A 17,254-nucleotide genomic window follows, 5' to 3' on the forward strand; every position below is an offset into this window, starting at 1 on the left:
CCATAGCTGACTTCCAGATTGTGATAGATACTTGGCCAAACCCATTGATTGCTCAAAAATAACGCATAAGACTGAGGTAGTACGGTCTTTCAAAGGTTCATCTTGTCGAATGGCGGTATTCGTTCATTTTGAAGCTAGGATTGATGAGCGATTATGTCTGCTTCCCCTACAACAAAAGTTGATCGGCTTCCATAGCTCAGTTGGTTAGAGCGTCGTACTAATACTTCATTCCGAGTGTTCGGTAATGCGAAGGTCTCAGGTTCAAGCCCTGGTGGGAGCATCGCTCCAGCGCCAATCAACTTTCTTTTTTCACTTCTGTAGAAATGATTCAGCGCAATTATTTTTTATCGCTTTCTTTTGTATTTTTCTTGGTCGCTTTTGCGCATCCCTGAACAGGTACTGATGGCAATATTCAGACCAATAGAGCATGTCAAGCCCTAATACACTCGGTATCTCCAACAGCTTTCTGGCCTGAGAAAACACCCTCGGATGTATTTTTGCTAGTTCAGATTGGAATATTAGGCAACAGACAAGCCGCTAGGCTGAATGGCCCATTGTATCTGGTGGCTAGCAGCTTCTTGACCAATGAACCAGCAATCTAAAGTCTTACTTCAACTCATTTTTATCGTTGAACTGGTTCTTGTTTTTCTCGATATGAGGAAGAAAATAAACAATGAGCCGAACCGAAGAAACAGTTTCTCCTCCTTGGGGTTCATTGCCCGTCGAGCGTTATCTGCTTGTAAGTAGTGAAGTGCCATGACCTGGCCAACTACGAAAATGCAACCTTTACTGACAGATTCCTGCACTTTGTAGAGCAAATGGGACTCTTCCTCAGATCTATCAGTTGATGAACAGCGAGGGGAGCTCGTGAAAGCCTTTGTACAAGAAAATGACATATCAGCTTTCGCTTTAATATCGGCGGAAGCCATTATAACAGATAGACAAGAGCTCATCCAAACAGTGCTGGTGCCCTGGCGTTCGCAGAAACTTCGTCGCATAGCTAAGAAATATGATCCTTACAATACTTTATTTGATACCCTTACTGTCCTACGCACTCACTACGGCGGCGACAGTGATGAAAAGTTCACTCGTTGGATTGGCGATGCGTGCGACGCCTTTGACGATATGGACCCAGACGGTGATCTGTTTGGTCCATCCGATGAACGCTGGTGGCGCGTCCTTGACGATGCTTCTCTCTTCGACATGGCTTCTCATGAATGGCAGAACGTATACACAATCCTCCCTGAACTGGCTGCATCGGCACTGCGGCGAGATTTCAACGATAACGATGTGCAAGAGGCTAAGGAATTGGTATCATCCATTTGCGACTCCCGAGCGCCAGAAGAAGATGACTACGAAGACGCCATCTGTGAAATAGCCAAGGTTGGATTCTGGTTGATCGTCGCTGACAAAGAGGCTTTCGGAGATGAGGAATTACTTTTGGTTTTTATGGACAAGATGGGCAATGTTGTCAGACAATCGGCTATCAGTCCAGAAGACTTGCCGCATCTACCCCATTATATCCTACGTGGATCAATCACTGAATCTGGATTTTGGCGTGACGCAGAGGTGGGAAAGAAGTACAAGTCAAGAGGGCAAATTATGCGCGCGGTGCTACCACTTGTTATGGCAGAGTCTGAGTGATGACTTCTTGACTCATTAGTTTCCATCAGACCTATGGGTAGAGCTACTACAAAGTCATCCTATACTGAACAAACTGGGTCTCGGCCATAGTATCATACAGCTTTCGTGCAGTAGCATTGTCGTGCTTGGTAACCCACTGAACCCTCGTGCATCCCATCTCTCTTCCAATATCCGCCACGGCTTCAGTCAACTTCCTTCCAAGTCCTTCGCCGCGAACCGAGGGGTCAACGAATAGATCTGTACATTGTCAGGGGGTTTCCATAGGTAGTTGACGGTTGACGAATACCATTCAGTAGAAGAATCTGCTTCTCACTCCAAGATGTCTGCTCAGGAAAGAAGTGCGCGATTCCAACCAGGGATTTCTCCTCTCCACAGACCTTTCTGACAACTAAAGCCTGGAGTCCATTCTTTTGCTCGAGGATGCGGTCAAATGTCCTCGCGTACTGATCTTCTTCAATCTTTGACTTGTAAAAGTCGATGTAGGCGCGAAACAGTCTTGACCATTCGTCATAGTCGCTGCGCTGTGGCTTTTCGATCTGATATGTTGCTGAAGCCATGGCTTCCTGGATTTAAGTATGTAGGTAAGAGGAGTTGTGTTGAGAGATCTGGTATTGAGTTAGTATTCCTAGTGAGTCAGTCAGCTTGGGGAGATAGCGATGTCATACAGAATTCGGTGTCGGCTCCGATTCTTAAACCGGTTCCGAAAAGGATGGGGCTGGTCCGAATGCCAGGAGCCGATCGGAGGCACCGCCGAGATAAGAAGCGAAACTCAATCGGTTTTGAATAAGAGTCAGACGTCATCTAGTCACATTTTACTATTGTTTTTTGTATATGTTCCCTCGAGTGACTTGTTCAGGTTATGATAATTTTCTAATAGCACACTGTTACTGGTACAGATCCCAAGGTGTATATTCGTTGACTGTTTCTCATCTGAATCGTGGACCTGGCCAAATCGCGATGACCCAATGGCTAAGGATAAGCAACAGAAGTTGTAATTTATAGAGATGCCAAAAGGTTGGAGTTAAACATAGCAACAGACTCAATAATTTAAAAGGCAGTGATCCAACCAGTAAATCCACATAGAAATGCAATGTAATAAATGCTTGTTGATATTCGTTATGTCGACGTATTGCACGCATATCTATCTATAATGCGTACAACAATGGCACAGGTTAACTCTATATCCTTAGAGTCCTCGTAACTCGGATAATTACGAAGACCGAGTCTCATATTATATACCCACGAATATTCAGGCCAAAAGCGTGCCTCGTATAGCGCCGCACGGGTCCCGGATATTCACCCGAAAGGAGTTTATACCCCATGCCGCCCCATAAGAACTTGAGGATCCTATGGGAGCGCGTCAGCCAAACACGATGGTGAATAACCAAAGCACGGAAATAAGGGAACGGCCCGGCAAGGGTTTGATGCACCGAAATCCTTCCTCAGGCGACCCTAGTCTCAAACCGGCAGGTCGAGATTCTGGCATGACTTGGTACTATGAGTCTTTATGGGTGTCATACGAATCATGGAGCTTTCAGAATCGTATATGCGCGAGAGTATCAGGAATAGGAATGTGAGGTTGTAGAAGGATTCGATCCTGGGAATCAGCATGTCAGATATACCTTTCGGAGGCTGTATAAAGAACGCCGATGACCCGAAGTCTGGGAATGTCTCTCGAAACAATTTAAACAATCTATCCAATTATCAAAATGCAGTTCTCTATTGTCAGCATCTTGGCTATTGCCACCGTCGCTATTGCGGCTCCTAAAGCGTAAGTTTACCTCACAAAATACTTCGGACTTGTCCAACACTAACATGACACAGCGCTTGCAACAACGGCGGTCTTTACTACTCTGACCCCAAGACTCTCGAGCCTTGCAAATCTGAATGTGTCGGCGGTACTTGTGCCCTTTTCGGAACTTGTGCTCAGGACCCCAACGTCCCTCTGCTCTGCCTGGCCAAGTGCACATGTTAGATGTGTGTCTGGATATGATGGGATGGGGAAACGATGTCTATGATTGTTGGAAAGAATATGAATACTTTGCTAGCACTCGATGTGGCACGTCGTCATGATGAAAATATCAACGGAAAATTCAGCTATGACCTCAAACTCAATTAACTGTCCTAGCTACGCGTGAATTATGTAGGGACGAGAGCCACGAAAGATCTAGTAGGTATATAACGTTTTTGGGCGATACCCACGAGGCGTACTTCTTTATGAATAATAGGTCATTGGTGCTTCCTCTAGTATCATCTGAGCCGTAATACTTACTTCGAGTTCCAGAACAGTGTATGGGTGTAGCTAACACGTGAAAAACCATATTGAGATCACCCATCGACTTTGCCAAGGTCGCTGGTAGATCAATTAACCCATCAGAGATGTATATAAAGCTGTATAAATTACTATCGAAGTACCAATAGTGTGTTTTGCAGATACAAACGCTGCCGTCACTATCAGTTCGATCGAATATGTAAATGATTTAAACCTGTGTCTGAAAGGCTGGCTGGACGTGGCATGACTTAACTGAGTAGGCCAAAATAGAGTGTATAACAGCAATAGTATTATATCCCGACTGAGATTGTTCCCAAAACGCACACCAACTGGCACGATATCAGTTCTATCCGTCCTTAACTGCATGGCATGTCTTGTTTCGTCAGCGTCATTGAGAATCTCAACCAGACAATGAGACGTTTCTTCCAGTCAATGGCAAAGCAGTCTTGTAAGTGATGGACTCTCCTTATAATAACAACAAGCCACATGGTATTGCCACATACAAGGTTAGAACTAATATCAACATGGCATGAGCAGTCATCGGATACATTGTGCCGGATCGACAAGAATCCTAGGCATCATCGTACACTCGGAATTTAGTAGATAAGGTCTCAGTAATCTGTACCGTGCTCTGTTACCTTGTTGATCACAAAAGTCCCCAGAAACGTCCTTTCGGTTTGATGTTCACCCCAGCAATTCGAATATGAACTGGGCATGGGATGATCGTGATCGACTCCTCGCTTCGTATTTGTTCGGAGTCTGTGCTCTCATATGTCTGATCGGCATCCACATCTTCGAGTTCCTCCCCGCTTGTTCAACCCTCACCTGTCAAACTTCAACAAAGAAGTACACCCGGAGGTCCGGAATGCTCAATGCGCTTTGACAACCGTAGCAAGCATGGCAGGTTAGAACTTACGCTTTGATATTCCTTAGGGCTATTATCTACGCGGTTCGGGGCGCGTGGAACCCATATAGGAAGACATTTACGGCGTATGTCTCAGCTCAACTTGCTAGTCCGTCTGGACAAGACCCGACAGTCCCGGTTCCGCAGGGCCGACTAGCTTATACGTGTATCGTATCTCTCTGATCGACATCGGAGCCGCTTATGGTGGTTCAAAAATATGGGTCAGGTATACACTATGATGATAAGAAAGTGTACGGAGACTTGATGCCTGTAGACAAGTATACATACGTCAAAGAGCGGCTGATGATGATATGTCGTGTTCATACATCAGGGCGCACATCCCCGGCCCCGCGTTGACGACAGCTTCACTTATCAAAAATTTGATCGACGAGTGCGCCGATCTTAAAGGGTCTGAAGCACTGACAAAAATCAATGTCAGTGCTGTTGGGTAGCGTCCAGCCCTAGCTTTGTCCGTCATGTACTTTTGACTTGTCAGTTGTTGGTTCGTCTTGATCGATGTGTCTTGGATATAAAGTTTAAAGTGCTCGTAATTGACTCCAATAGAAATGCATCCGCGTTTAGTGTCCAATGGCCATGATTGATAAGAAAAGCACGCCACAAACCTGAGATCAAGTACCGGGAAAACTAAACCTCGGTTGGAACAGTCTAATATCGGCAGATGCACTGGCGCAATTATTACAGCGAAACATTGCGCCGGATCGACTGCAAGAGGAACCTTACCACCCAAGAATGGACATGTTTCTTGGCTTCCTGAGTTGGGGTTATATGTAATGTCCTAATTCTGCCGTGCTTCCGCTTAAGTCGTGCAGCTAAAACAACAAGCCGAGACATTGCCATGGGTATGAATGCTACTGTGACGAGCAGGCTAGCACGAAATGATGCTACATATGTCGCATTAACAAGTGCGACGCTACTTTTCTGCATCGGCAGAGGCACATGGCTTCTTGGCGAGAGCCCCCAACTGCCGTGCTACTCTACTCCACTGGCTGATCTTCATCCCCTGGATCGTCAGACAGTACGAGTTAAGGCCGTACGATACTGAGTGAAGGAGGTAACATGGATCCATTCAGTGTGGATTCACTCTGGGCCCTGAAGGATCAAGGTGGTCTGACGAACCATTATCTGTGGAGAAGGGCACGTGGATATTAAGTTTTGCATGATACTGAAGCTTCTGTGACAGGATCTGTCTACACATTAAATCGTACTAATTCTAGTTTTACAAAATAGCTCATCGCTTTACTCCGGCTTGTTTTCGAATACACCTGTTTCATGTTTGCGCTCCTGTTTGATCATTGTTTAGAAACGTGTACCGTCGTCTCGTTCTTGACCAAGATGCCTCCAAAGTTGGATCCGTAGTCTCCGCCTCCAGAGTTGGTGCGATGTCCCGTGATAGTAGAAGAGTATTGATTTCCAGCTGGTGTGAAACGGTCCATGGCGTGAGCCTCAAAGTCGTCGGTTGAACCACTTCTGCCACCGTTGCCGATCCCATCGTCGGAGTCGGCTAGTTGGTGTGTCGAGCTGGACTCGTCGTTCGGTTTCGTCTTGTTGATTGTGTCGAGTCGGATGGATTGCTTGGTCTGGCTTCGGCCGTAGGTGTTGGGGTAACTGCCCGAGCTGGCGCCTGTTCGGGTTCGTGGGTTTTGACACATGAAGAGGAATGTGCAAGCTGGTCGGATCGTAGGAAGGGATGCTATGGCCATGTTAGTATCCGAGACTACAACATATGTCAAAGTGTTGCATACCAGAAACGTTGATGAGGTTGACTTCTACCGTTGCCCAGATAACAATGTCGCAAATGTTCCATGTAACATCGGGTGATTGGTCGTCGAAAACACGGGCGGCAACAATCAGTCTGATGGCTGCAGCGCAAATGCTAAACTTGTTAGTATGTGAAGTATCAACCTTGTCTAAGCGAGCAACTTACAAGAAGCCAAAGGTAAACATGACCATGATACCAGCCTTTTGGATCATGGGGAGCTGAAGACGTCCAATCTGCCACATGGGTAGAATTAAGATAGCGATATCGATCATGGCGTGCACCAATGTGGTTCCGAAAAAGAACTTCTTGTCTTCAATCGCGCAATACCCAGCAACACTGGAATCCCAGAACTTTTCCACTGGCACGCAGTGCCAGATTCCCATAAAGATCTACCAGATTGTTAGATATATAAAGAGATATGCGACGAGGAGGTACCCACTCGGAAAGTAATCCAGACAAGAGAGCATCCGAAGAGGATCTGAATCGGTAGTCGAATACCGGTAACGCGGAACATGCGCCAGTAAAGACTGAGAATTGAGATCTTTGCAAAGAACAGACCAAAGGCGTAGAAGAGCTCGGCGATGAAAAGAAGTAGTTTCGCTTCGAATAATTCCTTCGCTAATGTTGACTTGTGCATTTCGACGACATCGTTCATGTGTAGTCCGAGACCGCGGTTGAGCCCTGGTAAGTTGAGTCAGCATGTTCTGTTGGTTGAGTCGCGCGCGCGTCTAAATCGTTGGTTGGTGATATATAAAAAAAAAAGAACGGAGACTTACAGTAAGGCACGATGATGACCCAAGCAATAGAAACAGCCTGGAATAAAGTTAGCAAGGATAGTAAGTAGTAAGACGGGAATAGCAAAGATGCTGAATCAATCGCAAACTTACAAAACCGCAAAGCGCAAAGTAATCATCCCACGACAGTGGGATATGCTTGAGTCGACGACTCAAAAGCCGCATGGCTGTGATGATTGTGGCTGCAGCGAATGTGACAAAAGTCACGACCCAAAGGTCGGTTTGCCGTGACTCCATCTTGACAGAGGACAAGCGCGGATGAACAAAAAGAGAACAGACAAGACCCGAGTCGCAGGTGCCAAGTAAGCCACTTACATATGCCGCTCACTCGCTCAGGAACCAGAGGGGGTGAGCAGCAGCAATCGATTGGAGAGCGAGAAAAGAAGAAATGAAAAAAGGCTGGGATCCCAAACCCGAGAGGATGGAACGGGAATACTACATATGTGTAATTTCGCAAGGGGACCGTCTTTGCTAGTCTACAGTACAGTGTAACTCAGCAATGATAAACACTTTTCCCTGCTCCTTATGAAATAATGACCCTTTTGGTCAAGCTGATCCTGTGAAACGAGTCCGAATCTCTCCAAGCGTTGCAACTTGGCCTGGGTCCCGTGTGGAACCGGAGGGAGACTAGAAGCAATACCACAGACCAAGAGCATTAATTAGTCGGGTTTAGCCGACTGTGCACGAGCTCGTAACAGTGAAATTCATCAGAGTGACTCTCAAGGACAAGAGATGAGACAGGGCTTCGTCACTACCGTTACGCGGTAGAGCTACCGAACTTACTCGACCAATGTCACCAACTGCTCCACAAGTGGCCGGGAGTCCCCTGGATAGAACAACCAAGCTAAGACTCACTCGAGTTCTAGTCTCCGTTTGTCCAGAATGGCAGCGCATCCGTTGGTCATTTTGAGAGGGGCCACTCGAATTACAGAGAGAAAGTGGTCTAGTCAACGGTAACAGAACTGTCACGGCTTAAACTCAATTTTGTGGCACTCTATGGAGCCTTTTTTTTCCTCTCACGGTAATCTACTCGCGCTGTGCCGTCTTTGACCTAGACAGGCAAGGGTTGAATCCTGGAATATCTTTATCTCAGATCTTCATAACATGAATCTGGTATCAAGCATGAATTATGATTTGTGATATCACACCAGGATTTTAATAAACCTTATGGGAATACACTTCGCATTTAGAGTATATACCTCACTTTCCCCTCCTGTCACCGAGCAAGTGCCTGGAACGTGGGAGATCCAAAAAGCAATACTTAGTTGTACTTCGGCTGTGGTCTATCGCGCTATGCAACCCAAGTGTCGGAGCGGTACACTAATTTGTTCATCAGCGCGCTATTACCAGGCGAGCACTAGACAAACAGTGCGCTACGCCAGAGAGTTGACTGAGCACGCCAAGTTACGTTACTGTTGTCATTAATGAGGCTGCCGCTGTAAGCTAGAAGCCTTCCTTCAATTGAACAATGCACTAGACTCTTTATACCAATAATTATTTGCTTTTTGTTGCTCAATTCATGCAAAGAACCTTTCAGCAAGCAATCTTTACCCGGTTCTCTCCCACTTACCCGTGAACCTGGGTTCTGATTCCGAACCTACGGTATTTCCGACCAAGCGAGCACGCGAAAAAAGCAAAACATGCAAACCCAGTGGCGACACGATACTGGATAAACGAGCCCCCTGTAGATTATTTCCACCTGTTGTCACTGGATCTCCATATCCCGTCGGGGAACGAGGGTTCTGATGAACGGAACAGCCACCGGAACCAAGTTTCCCGTTGCTGCCCAAACTAACAAACAACTCTAGCTGGAAGATCCCGTTCTTTTCACGCCATTATGAAGTCAAGTCAAATTCTCCGTCAAAGATCAGCCCTAGGTATGGGTGAAGTGGGCGCGGGAAATTCCAGTGTGTAATGGTAACTGAACAGGCTAAGTAGAGGGGGGAAAGGCTAGTCCTTGGCAGGGAAACAAGGCGAAAGAGGCTTTGTTACACGCTAATCACTCACTAACTCCAACAGCTGCCCAAGGATCTGCTCTCTTGTAGTGTAAACGGTGTGTGAAGGAAGTCACGCCCAACCAACAGGTAAATCTCAGATCTGAAAGCCAAGTCATGTACTCTGCTCTAACCTGTCAGCAATGACTAACGACCGACCAACAAGCAGCCTGATCGTCCAATCACTACCCAACCAAAGATCATCTGTCGAGCATCATGTTTTCCGGTAAAACGGTTGTCAGAATCTTGGCGCACTGATAGATTCCAACGTGTTCAGACAGCCAAGGTCGCATTGAATCTGGGGTACCCCCTTATGCTGGCATAAGCGGTGGATCCGGAACATGTCATGTCTGTTTCCTAGCCTGTAACCTAAGTCTAATTCGTCTTGGTGGAGTCTTCAGCGAATTGAGTTAATAACTTAATCACTCGTCTCTTCCTTCACTGCAACTGTTTGTAGGGGATACATGGCATAATAAGGGTAGGGGGAAGAGCACATAAGTCTGTGCATATTGTCGCAAGTGGCTTATGCCATTATGCAAGCCAACACTAGATCTCTATCGTCTGAGACATTTCCTTGGGTCTAGAATCTTTGGCAGTGCCGATCACAACTCAGTCTGGTCTTAGGTATCGCATATCTTCAGCAAGACCCCTAACGGTACAACGGTTGGGCCTGTCACAAGAGACCTGTGGCATATCAGGCGGTGTTTTGTGGAGTGATACTTCCACAATCATATCCCAAGTGCTGGGGTATCTAGAACCGAATAACCGACTAAACCTCGAAATGGCGGTATGCCCGAGGCTATAGTAATATCATAGCGGCGATCGCGCCTCACTCCCATGGTGAAACTAACCAATCGTTCCATCACGAATTGTAATTCCCCCCCTCCTCGGCTCCGCACTCCTTCGCTCCCCCAAGGGTCTTTTAATATCTAAGCTACCAAGCCACAGCCTCTATTTAGCTTGGCAATCTGTTTTTAACTCTCCTCTACTTTATCCTCATACACAAACAAACACCACTCTTGCACAAACACAGCATACAATCTTTCATAATGGCTCCTTCAACCACTGAGGATCTCGTCCCCGAGCCCGTCGCCGCCACCAAGGACACCACCACCCTCCCTGAGCGCCCTGGCACCACCCTCAACGAGGCCGAGCTTCAGGAGCTTGCCTTCACCGACAAGTACAGCGCCCCCGATGTCTACATCAACGCAAAGACCGATACTCTCTGGTTCCCTTGGATCGGACCCATTGAGCTGAAGCCTCTTCGCATGGACAACAGAACCGGCACCTTTGTCGTCGGTCTGCGATCAGCAGTCGCCGCCAGCCTGGGAAGGCACAGACACCGCGGTACGGTTACAGCTGTGACCATGGCTGGAGAATGGGGCTACAAAGAGTAAGTTATTCGTCTACTATATATCCCTGACAAAGATACAAGGTTGCTAATGCTACATCTCTAGGTATGACTGGGTCGCCCGTCCTGGCGATTGGGTTTGCGAGAACCCTGGCGTCATCCACACCCTGTCTGTCGAGGACAACACTGATATCGTCTTCACTGTTTCCGGCACCATTGAGTTCCTCAACGACGATGATAGCTTGAAGTTTGCCCTCGACATCTTTAGCTTTGCCAAGATGTACTACGACTACTGCAAGGAGAAGGGTATCAAGCCCAACGATACTCTGTGGCACTAGATTTATTATAACATGAATTATGACCTATGGGATACGGGTGGGCCGATACAAAATTGCAAGTACTTGTCTCGAGCATTATATCACTATACCATTAAAACAAAAATAAAAACATAAATAATATTGCATTGTCTTTCATAAATCAAGTGGAACCTAAGCTAAGGCGAGGTTAAGTAATGCACACTATGATGCCATTGGTATGTTAGTGCATGTTGTCTTAAGGTTAGGAAGACCCATCTCAAGGGCAGATACCAAACGGCTACATTCCCTCACAATATCCGTTACTGTGCCGAATTCAGTGTACGAGTGATCATTGTGTCCAAGCTCTCTCCATCGTCAAGTCCAAGAACCTTCTTCCAGTATTCCGCCTTATCAGGGAAGTAAGTGACTTCAGCGTCGCTATAAACAGTCGAAGTGGCCAACTCGTAGTATCCAGTAACCCAGTTACCTTCTTCCACATTTTTCGTCCCTCGTGCATACAAATCCACATTGCTCAATGCTTCAAGCGCAAATTTGGTGCCGGAGATCCTTTCAAGAACCTCGATGACTTGCTCCTGGCAAATATTGTACGATGACACATGTACGTACTGGTTCTTGGTCTTGTCGGAGTGTACCAGTGCTGCTGCGGTAGCTTCGCCAACTTGAGATACAGTCGTCGTGGTAAACTTTGGTTTCCCTCCGTCTACAAGCTCACCGGTCTTGGATTTGACATTCAAGCAAAGCAGTCCCTTGCCTTCGATCAGCATCTGTGAATTGAATTCGAAATTAGCATATCGATGCGATGATAAAGCAAAAATTCAAGTCTTACCCAGTCGATCCAAGGTCCAGTGAAAAGCGCAGTCCAGGTCAACCCTTCGCCTTCCTTTGACTTTACATAGTCCATGACGTCCTGTTTTCCTTTCAGAAAGGGCGCCATCTTCTCAAGTCCTTCAATTGAAGTGTCACTTCCGAACTCACTGGGCATAAACCGCTTCACCTTTGCAGCCGCAACTGCATCGATGACAGTCTTTTGCTCGGCGATGTTGGCTGTCGAGAGGGTAGAAATAACAGCATCTTGACCGGTCAAGACATCAACGAGAGATTCCGGGGTATAATCAGATTTGACAATTTTGGCACCATGAAATGTCTCGTCTGTGGAGGTTGAAGATGCGCGACTGAGAACGGAGACGTTGAAGCCGGCTTTGATAAGGGCAGCAATGAGGTACGGTCCGAGGTTTCCTCGACCCTGGTAACCATAGGCGTCAATTATCTATCAACGATTGCATAAGAGTGGTACATACCCCAAGGATCATAACATTATTGATGTGGGTGGTCATGTTGAAAGGATTGGTTTGTATATAGAATAGGGTAAGTGATGTTGTTTTGGTAGATACTGTTTTGGTACGAGCACAAAGCCGACAGAGAGAGAGATGAAACCGGCTACTTATAGCCATATCTTCCTCTGCAGTTTGTCTCACGTTGCGAAATTATTTCGTATTTATCAGCATCTCAGTTGTTCCATCATCCTCACAACGTGGAATCAAGTTCAGCATCAAGCTCATTGCATTTAGAAGTGGTGGAGTCTAAACCTCTTCTGAACATCCACAGTGGAGACTAGTCCTCTTTGGATTTTAGTGACTGCAGCTAACTGATAAGATAAAGTGTTCAGCCGTATTGCAACATCGCTCGACAACAGAGTGTCTCCTGCATCAAATAATACCTATTCTCTTAACCCGAACCATTAGTAATTCTAAAGAGGAACATGACTCCCCTTCAGAGATCCTGCCAAGCTTGCGTCAAAGCCAGGCGCCGCTGCAATCTCGCCACCCCATGCTGCGAAAGATGCTCCACCAAGGGTATCAAATGCTGCTACATCAACCAGCCGGCCCCTGCAACCGATATAAGCTGCTCAAGCACGATGATGCCCATCAAAGAGTCGAAAGGATTAAGTGATATCTCAAAAAGCCAAAACTTATCGTTCCTTGTTCTTAGTGGGGAACTAGACACTAGCTTACAGATGCGCGTCCGACAAGTCCTCCGTGATGGGTACTATCGAGGATCTCGACCTCCAATCACAGCATTACATATCCACGAGTCTGGTATTGTTAGCAAACCGATGGATACTTGTGTCCGTATTTTTAATCCTTTACACCTTGAAGTTGTGCGCGTTTTCGATCCAGCCACGCTCCACCGGTTATCAGACATTCTGCGGGGCTTCCCAGCCGAGTTTGCAGAGAACAATAAAACAGCCTTCATCCATTCTGGTATATATCCGCCACATATATCGCCTCAACTCCAGCAGGTACGAGATCTATGTTATAGTTACCAAGTTGGTGGCGAGTATCTCGCAACCCATCGCCTCGATGCTCTACGGTCTACAATTCGCCGGTTACTTCGTTTAGCGACACGCACTTCATCATTCGGGGATACACTAGCCTACGCCCAAGCAATAACTCTCGCACAAGCCATCCGTCTTTTAGTCTGCAACGATACATCTGAAGATCAAGTAGAGCGCGATAATGAAGATATGTGGGCGCTTACCCATAAACTTTGGCAGCATGCGCCCATACAATTGCCGAGCACGTTGAGTCCGTGGCAAGCATGGATATTCTCTGAAAGTGTTCGTCGGACTATCATGGTATGCAACATACTTCTCGCAGTGCATAGCTCGTTGAAGAGAGGCTATGCAATGCATTCGCTTTGTGTTGAGGCTTTGCCATTTGATGTACGGACTCATCTTTGGGATGCTGAAACTGAGGAAGAGTGGGAAGTTGGCGCGTCGAGGACTACGAGCCCATCATTGGCAACGCTTAGCGACTTCGCGGCCTCCCAACGAGTTGTTAGCTGTGGTTCGAGATTCGAGGATCTTTTGGCACAAGCATTTGAGAGGTGAAGAGAGTATTGAAATGAGGGAGTGATGGGAAGATGGATCGATTGAAGATCCAAGTCGAAGTAGGAAAAGGGTAGGCCGACGATAAAATTGCAAGTACTTGTCTTGAGCGTTATAACAATACCCTCGAAATAAAAATAAATACATAAATAATATTGCATTTTATTTCACGATAGAGTTAAACCTATGCGAGCGCATATTCAAGTATTGCTCACCATAGTGAACAAGTATTGTATTGGCCGTCGTGCAGATGAAGCTTTAGAAGAATAAACGGAATGATAGATACAGATAGCTACCTGTGTTCCCTGATCGCCTCCTCTAACGTGCCAATTCCAGTACACGAGCAGTCATCTCGTCAAAGCTCTCCTCCTCGCTAAGCCCAAGAAGGTTCTTCCAGTGCTGGGCAAACCGCGTCCCTCTCAAGAACCCAACTCCGCTTTGACTTCCTCCACAACAGTCTCGAAGGAGGGAATGTCATCGTAGGTGTTGATCCACACCGTTGCTTTCGAGACTACCTCCTCAATCTTGACATGGTACTCTGGAGCCTCGCCCTTTTTGGGTTTGGTGATCATGGTTCTGAAGCGCCAATTGCCTTTCGCCGACTACTTGCCATCGCCGTGCATCTTGCTTGTTCCACTTTCCAGCGAGAACCCACTTGCCCGACATACCCACGGCGGAAAGGTTGTCGACATACGTGGCGAGCTTCTGATTGCGTTGTTTCTGCTGTTTACCCTGTGAATCAAATCTGTTGGTTTCATTTGTGTTGCTGGGAAAGGACGAGGTAGGGTATGGGTTAGATGTCTTGGTAGAACGAACCATCGTTGAGTTTGGTTGAGACTTCCGTATGGAATCTCGTTGTGCTGATGTCCAAGGTTAACAGGTGTGTTTTTGTGTTGTTTTTGGAAAAGGTGATCAAGTACCAGGTGGTGATGATCGACATGGAAATGGAATTTGTTGCATTTCAAAGTCATGAATTGCTGGAGGATTGGCCTTAATTTATAGACAATATTATGACAGTGATTCACGTGCGTGTCTATCTTAGAGTTCGACTGTGGGACGAGGACGAGGCGGGAGCTGTTGGACTTATCATGCAAACGAGGTTGAAAAAGGTTGGGTTTGATCTTCAGTTCAACTACTCGCCGGAGTATTTGGAATGGGCTCCAGGGGAAGACGACTAGTTGCATTCTGCATCGAATGTGGAACTACACATTGTCCTTCTATCAAAGAATGATCATTTGGCAGACAATCAATACCACAATGAAAACAACACCAATAGCAATCAGTTAGATAGCTAACATATGTACACGGTGATGTCATTTTCTGCGCCCTTCATGTGACAACGGACTTGGCGGCACGGCCTACGCAATCATGCCAATTCTTATGCTCCTTCGATGAAGCCAGTGATATTTAAAAGCCCCCGCAATACTTCATGGGAACAGGGATTGCAAAAAGACGCACCCTAATAAGACACTCACTAAGTGATAATGACGCCGTCACACGCGAACCTTTCTACCAGAGGCGAGTTATTCGCTTCACCTGCCTACAGACAATCGCTGCTGGATATACTGAGTGACTTATGGCATCCCGAGACAAAGAGTAGCGGTTACGTTAGTCTTGGCATCGCTGAAAATGTAGCTATCAACGTGATAGAACCTGGATAGTCTATCTGCTAACAGTCAACAGACTCTCATGCATAAAGAGTTGATTCAACATATGACACAAAATGTAAAACCCCCGTCTCATCAATATTGGGTACATGCTAATGGCTTCAAGCTCACTATCACCAGCCACTCACTTACTTGCGGAGACGGCTTCTCTGGCTCCCATCGCCTACGAGATGTCCTTGCGCGATTTATCAATCGGAACTTCAATCCTCACGAAGCCGTGACCAACGACCAGCTTATCATTACTTCAGGTGTAGGTCGGGCGATTGAGCTCAGCGGCTTCTCGCTCTGCGATAAAGGTGATGGTGTTTTACTTGGTAGGCCTCACTACGGGAACTTTCCAATCGACTTTGGCTATCGAGCTGAGTAAGTCGCCAATTCCTTGATACTCCAGATTTCTTATCGAGCAACAGGGCGAAAATTATCGGCGTGTCTTTTGGAGATGTAGATCCGTTCAGTATTGAGGCTGTAGAGCTCTACGAGAAGACTCTCACCGACGCGCAAGACCAGGGAATTCGTGTCAAGGCTTTGCTCCTATGCAACCCACATAACCCTCTAGGTCAAGACAGTCTGGCAAACAAATCGAATATTTTCTGACTTCATCACAGGTCGTTGTTACACTCCCGAAGTCCTACAAGCATACATGAGGCTTTGCCAAAAACACAGCCTTCACCTCCTTAGCGACGAAATCTACGCCTTGTCAGTTTGGGAAAACGACAACGTTCCCGAAGCACCTGGATTCACGTCAGTTCTCTCAATCGATACGAATGGGTTGATCGACGTGAATCTTGTCCATGCTCTATGGGGAATGAGCAAGGTTTGAATCAGAACCTAAAAGAGACTTTTCAAGAATCTGACACGGCTTCAGGATTTTGGTGCAAACGGCATACGAATTGGTTGCCTGATCACTCGCAACGAGGCCTTCATGCGTGCCTGTGTAGCAAATTCCGATCTCTCCGGACCTTCATCACTATCTGACCTTGCTGCCGCGAGCATCCTCTCGGATGATGCATTTCTCGAAAGCTTTATCAAGACAAATCGGCTGCGGTTGGCAGAAAACTACAAGATAGTAACTGAGTTCTTGACTAACCATGATATTCCCTACAAAGAAGGATCTAACGCGGGGCTGTTTGTATGGGCTGATTTGTTTGCACCTAACAGTGCATTGATAAACGACTCGGTGATGAAGCAAGACGACGCAGGAGCTGCTTTGATGACCATGGAGGAAAATATGACGGAGATCTTGTTGAAGGAAAGAATCTTTGTTGCTTCTGGCGGTGACTTTGGGACTGATGTGTCTGGCTGGTACCGCATCGTCTTTGCTCATGAAAGGACGTATCTACTGGAGGGACTTGAACGAATTGTTAGGGCTGTCAAAAAGTTTTGCCGCGACTCGAAGGATTACTAAGTTTCACTTTATGGGTCAAGCCTTCGCAGCAACTGAACTCATAGACTGTGACTCCTCTCGCCGAACGTCGATCAAGGTTGTGTAGATAGCAATAAAACTTAAGTTTTGAGCTTGTGAAAGATTGGGTCATGTGAGAAAAACCTCTGGTGATAATTAATCCTGAGCAAGATAATTTCTTTTTGTTCTTTTGAAATGAAAAAGAAACAGTTGAGTGTCTTGCCGATGAATAAAAGAGACGA

At 46.5% G+C, this 17,254-nt stretch overlaps 8 protein-coding genes and 1 non-coding gene across 9 annotated transcripts; 5 read left to right on the plus strand and 4 right to left on the minus strand.

The window, feature by feature from the left end:
- Nucleotides 1–185: 185 nt before the first annotated feature.
- Nucleotides 186–280, plus strand: FGSG_20677. The gene has a single exon. It is a non-coding gene; the product is annotated as a tRNA-Ile (tRNA).
- Nucleotides 281–673: 393 nt separating this feature from the next.
- Nucleotides 674–1,644, plus strand: FGSG_07599 (uncharacterized protein; the record flags this gene model as incomplete). The annotated part of the gene is made up of 2 exons (XM_011329080.1): nt 674–739; nt 814–1,644. 2 exons carry the CDS (start codon nt 674–676, stop codon nt 1,642–1,644), a joined length of 897 nt encoding a protein of 298 aa, XP_011327382.1.
- Nucleotides 1,645–1,690: 46 nt separating this feature from the next.
- FGSG_07600 (uncharacterized protein) lies at nt 1,691–2,201 on the minus strand (the record flags this gene model as incomplete). The annotated part of the gene is made up of 2 exons (XM_011329081.1): nt 1,691–1,881; nt 1,931–2,201. 2 exons carry the CDS (start codon nt 2,199–2,201, stop codon nt 1,691–1,693), a joined length of 462 nt encoding a protein of 153 aa, XP_011327383.1.
- A 3,929-nt stretch (nt 2,202–6,130) lies between these two features.
- On the minus strand, nt 6,131–7,631 carry FGSG_07601 (uncharacterized protein; the record flags this gene model as incomplete). Its single annotated transcript, XM_011329082.1, has 5 exons — nt 6,131–6,555; nt 6,797–6,989; nt 7,040–7,281; nt 7,377–7,413; nt 7,488–7,631. 5 exons carry the CDS (start codon nt 7,629–7,631, stop codon nt 6,131–6,133), a joined length of 1,041 nt encoding a protein of 346 aa, XP_011327384.1.
- A 2,806-nt stretch (nt 7,632–10,437) lies between these two features.
- FGSG_07602 (uncharacterized protein) lies at nt 10,438–11,077 on the plus strand (the record flags this gene model as incomplete). Its single annotated transcript, XM_011329083.1, has 2 exons — nt 10,438–10,781; nt 10,846–11,077. 2 exons carry the CDS (start codon nt 10,438–10,440, stop codon nt 11,075–11,077), a joined length of 576 nt encoding a protein of 191 aa, XP_011327385.1.
- A 278-nt stretch (nt 11,078–11,355) lies between these two features.
- Nucleotides 11,356–12,390, minus strand: FGSG_07603 (uncharacterized protein; the record flags this gene model as incomplete). Its single annotated transcript, XM_011329084.1, has 3 exons — nt 11,356–11,820; nt 11,883–12,299; nt 12,355–12,390. 3 exons carry the CDS (start codon nt 12,388–12,390, stop codon nt 11,356–11,358), a joined length of 918 nt encoding a protein of 305 aa, XP_011327386.1.
- A 425-nt stretch (nt 12,391–12,815) lies between these two features.
- FGSG_07604 (uncharacterized protein) lies at nt 12,816–13,946 on the plus strand (the record flags this gene model as incomplete). The annotated part of the gene is made up of 1 exon (XM_011329085.1): nt 12,816–13,946. The coding sequence occupies one exon, from the start codon at nt 12,816–12,818 to the stop codon at nt 13,944–13,946; it is 1,131 nt and encodes a 376-aa protein (XP_011327387.1).
- A 416-nt stretch (nt 13,947–14,362) lies between these two features.
- FGSG_07605 (uncharacterized protein) lies at nt 14,363–14,762 on the minus strand (the record flags this gene model as incomplete). The annotated part of the gene is made up of 2 exons (XM_011329086.1): nt 14,363–14,494; nt 14,550–14,762. The coding sequence occupies 2 exons, from the start codon at nt 14,760–14,762 to the stop codon at nt 14,363–14,365; spliced, it is 345 nt and encodes a 114-aa protein (XP_011327388.1).
- A 665-nt stretch (nt 14,763–15,427) lies between these two features.
- FGSG_07606 (uncharacterized protein) lies at nt 15,428–17,015 on the plus strand (the record flags this gene model as incomplete). Its single annotated transcript, XM_011329087.1, has 5 exons — nt 15,428–15,550; nt 15,627–15,973; nt 16,021–16,166; nt 16,216–16,424; nt 16,476–17,015. The coding sequence occupies 5 exons, from the start codon at nt 15,428–15,430 to the stop codon at nt 17,013–17,015; spliced, it is 1,365 nt and encodes a 454-aa protein (XP_011327389.1).
- Nucleotides 17,016–17,254: the final 239 nt, after the last annotated feature.

This window comes from Fusarium graminearum, chromosome 4 (genome assembly GCF_000240135.3).
Source record: "Fusarium graminearum PH-1 chromosome 4, whole genome shotgun sequence".
NCBI classification, from domain to species: Eukaryota; Fungi; Ascomycota; class Sordariomycetes; order Hypocreales; family Nectriaceae; genus Fusarium; species Fusarium graminearum.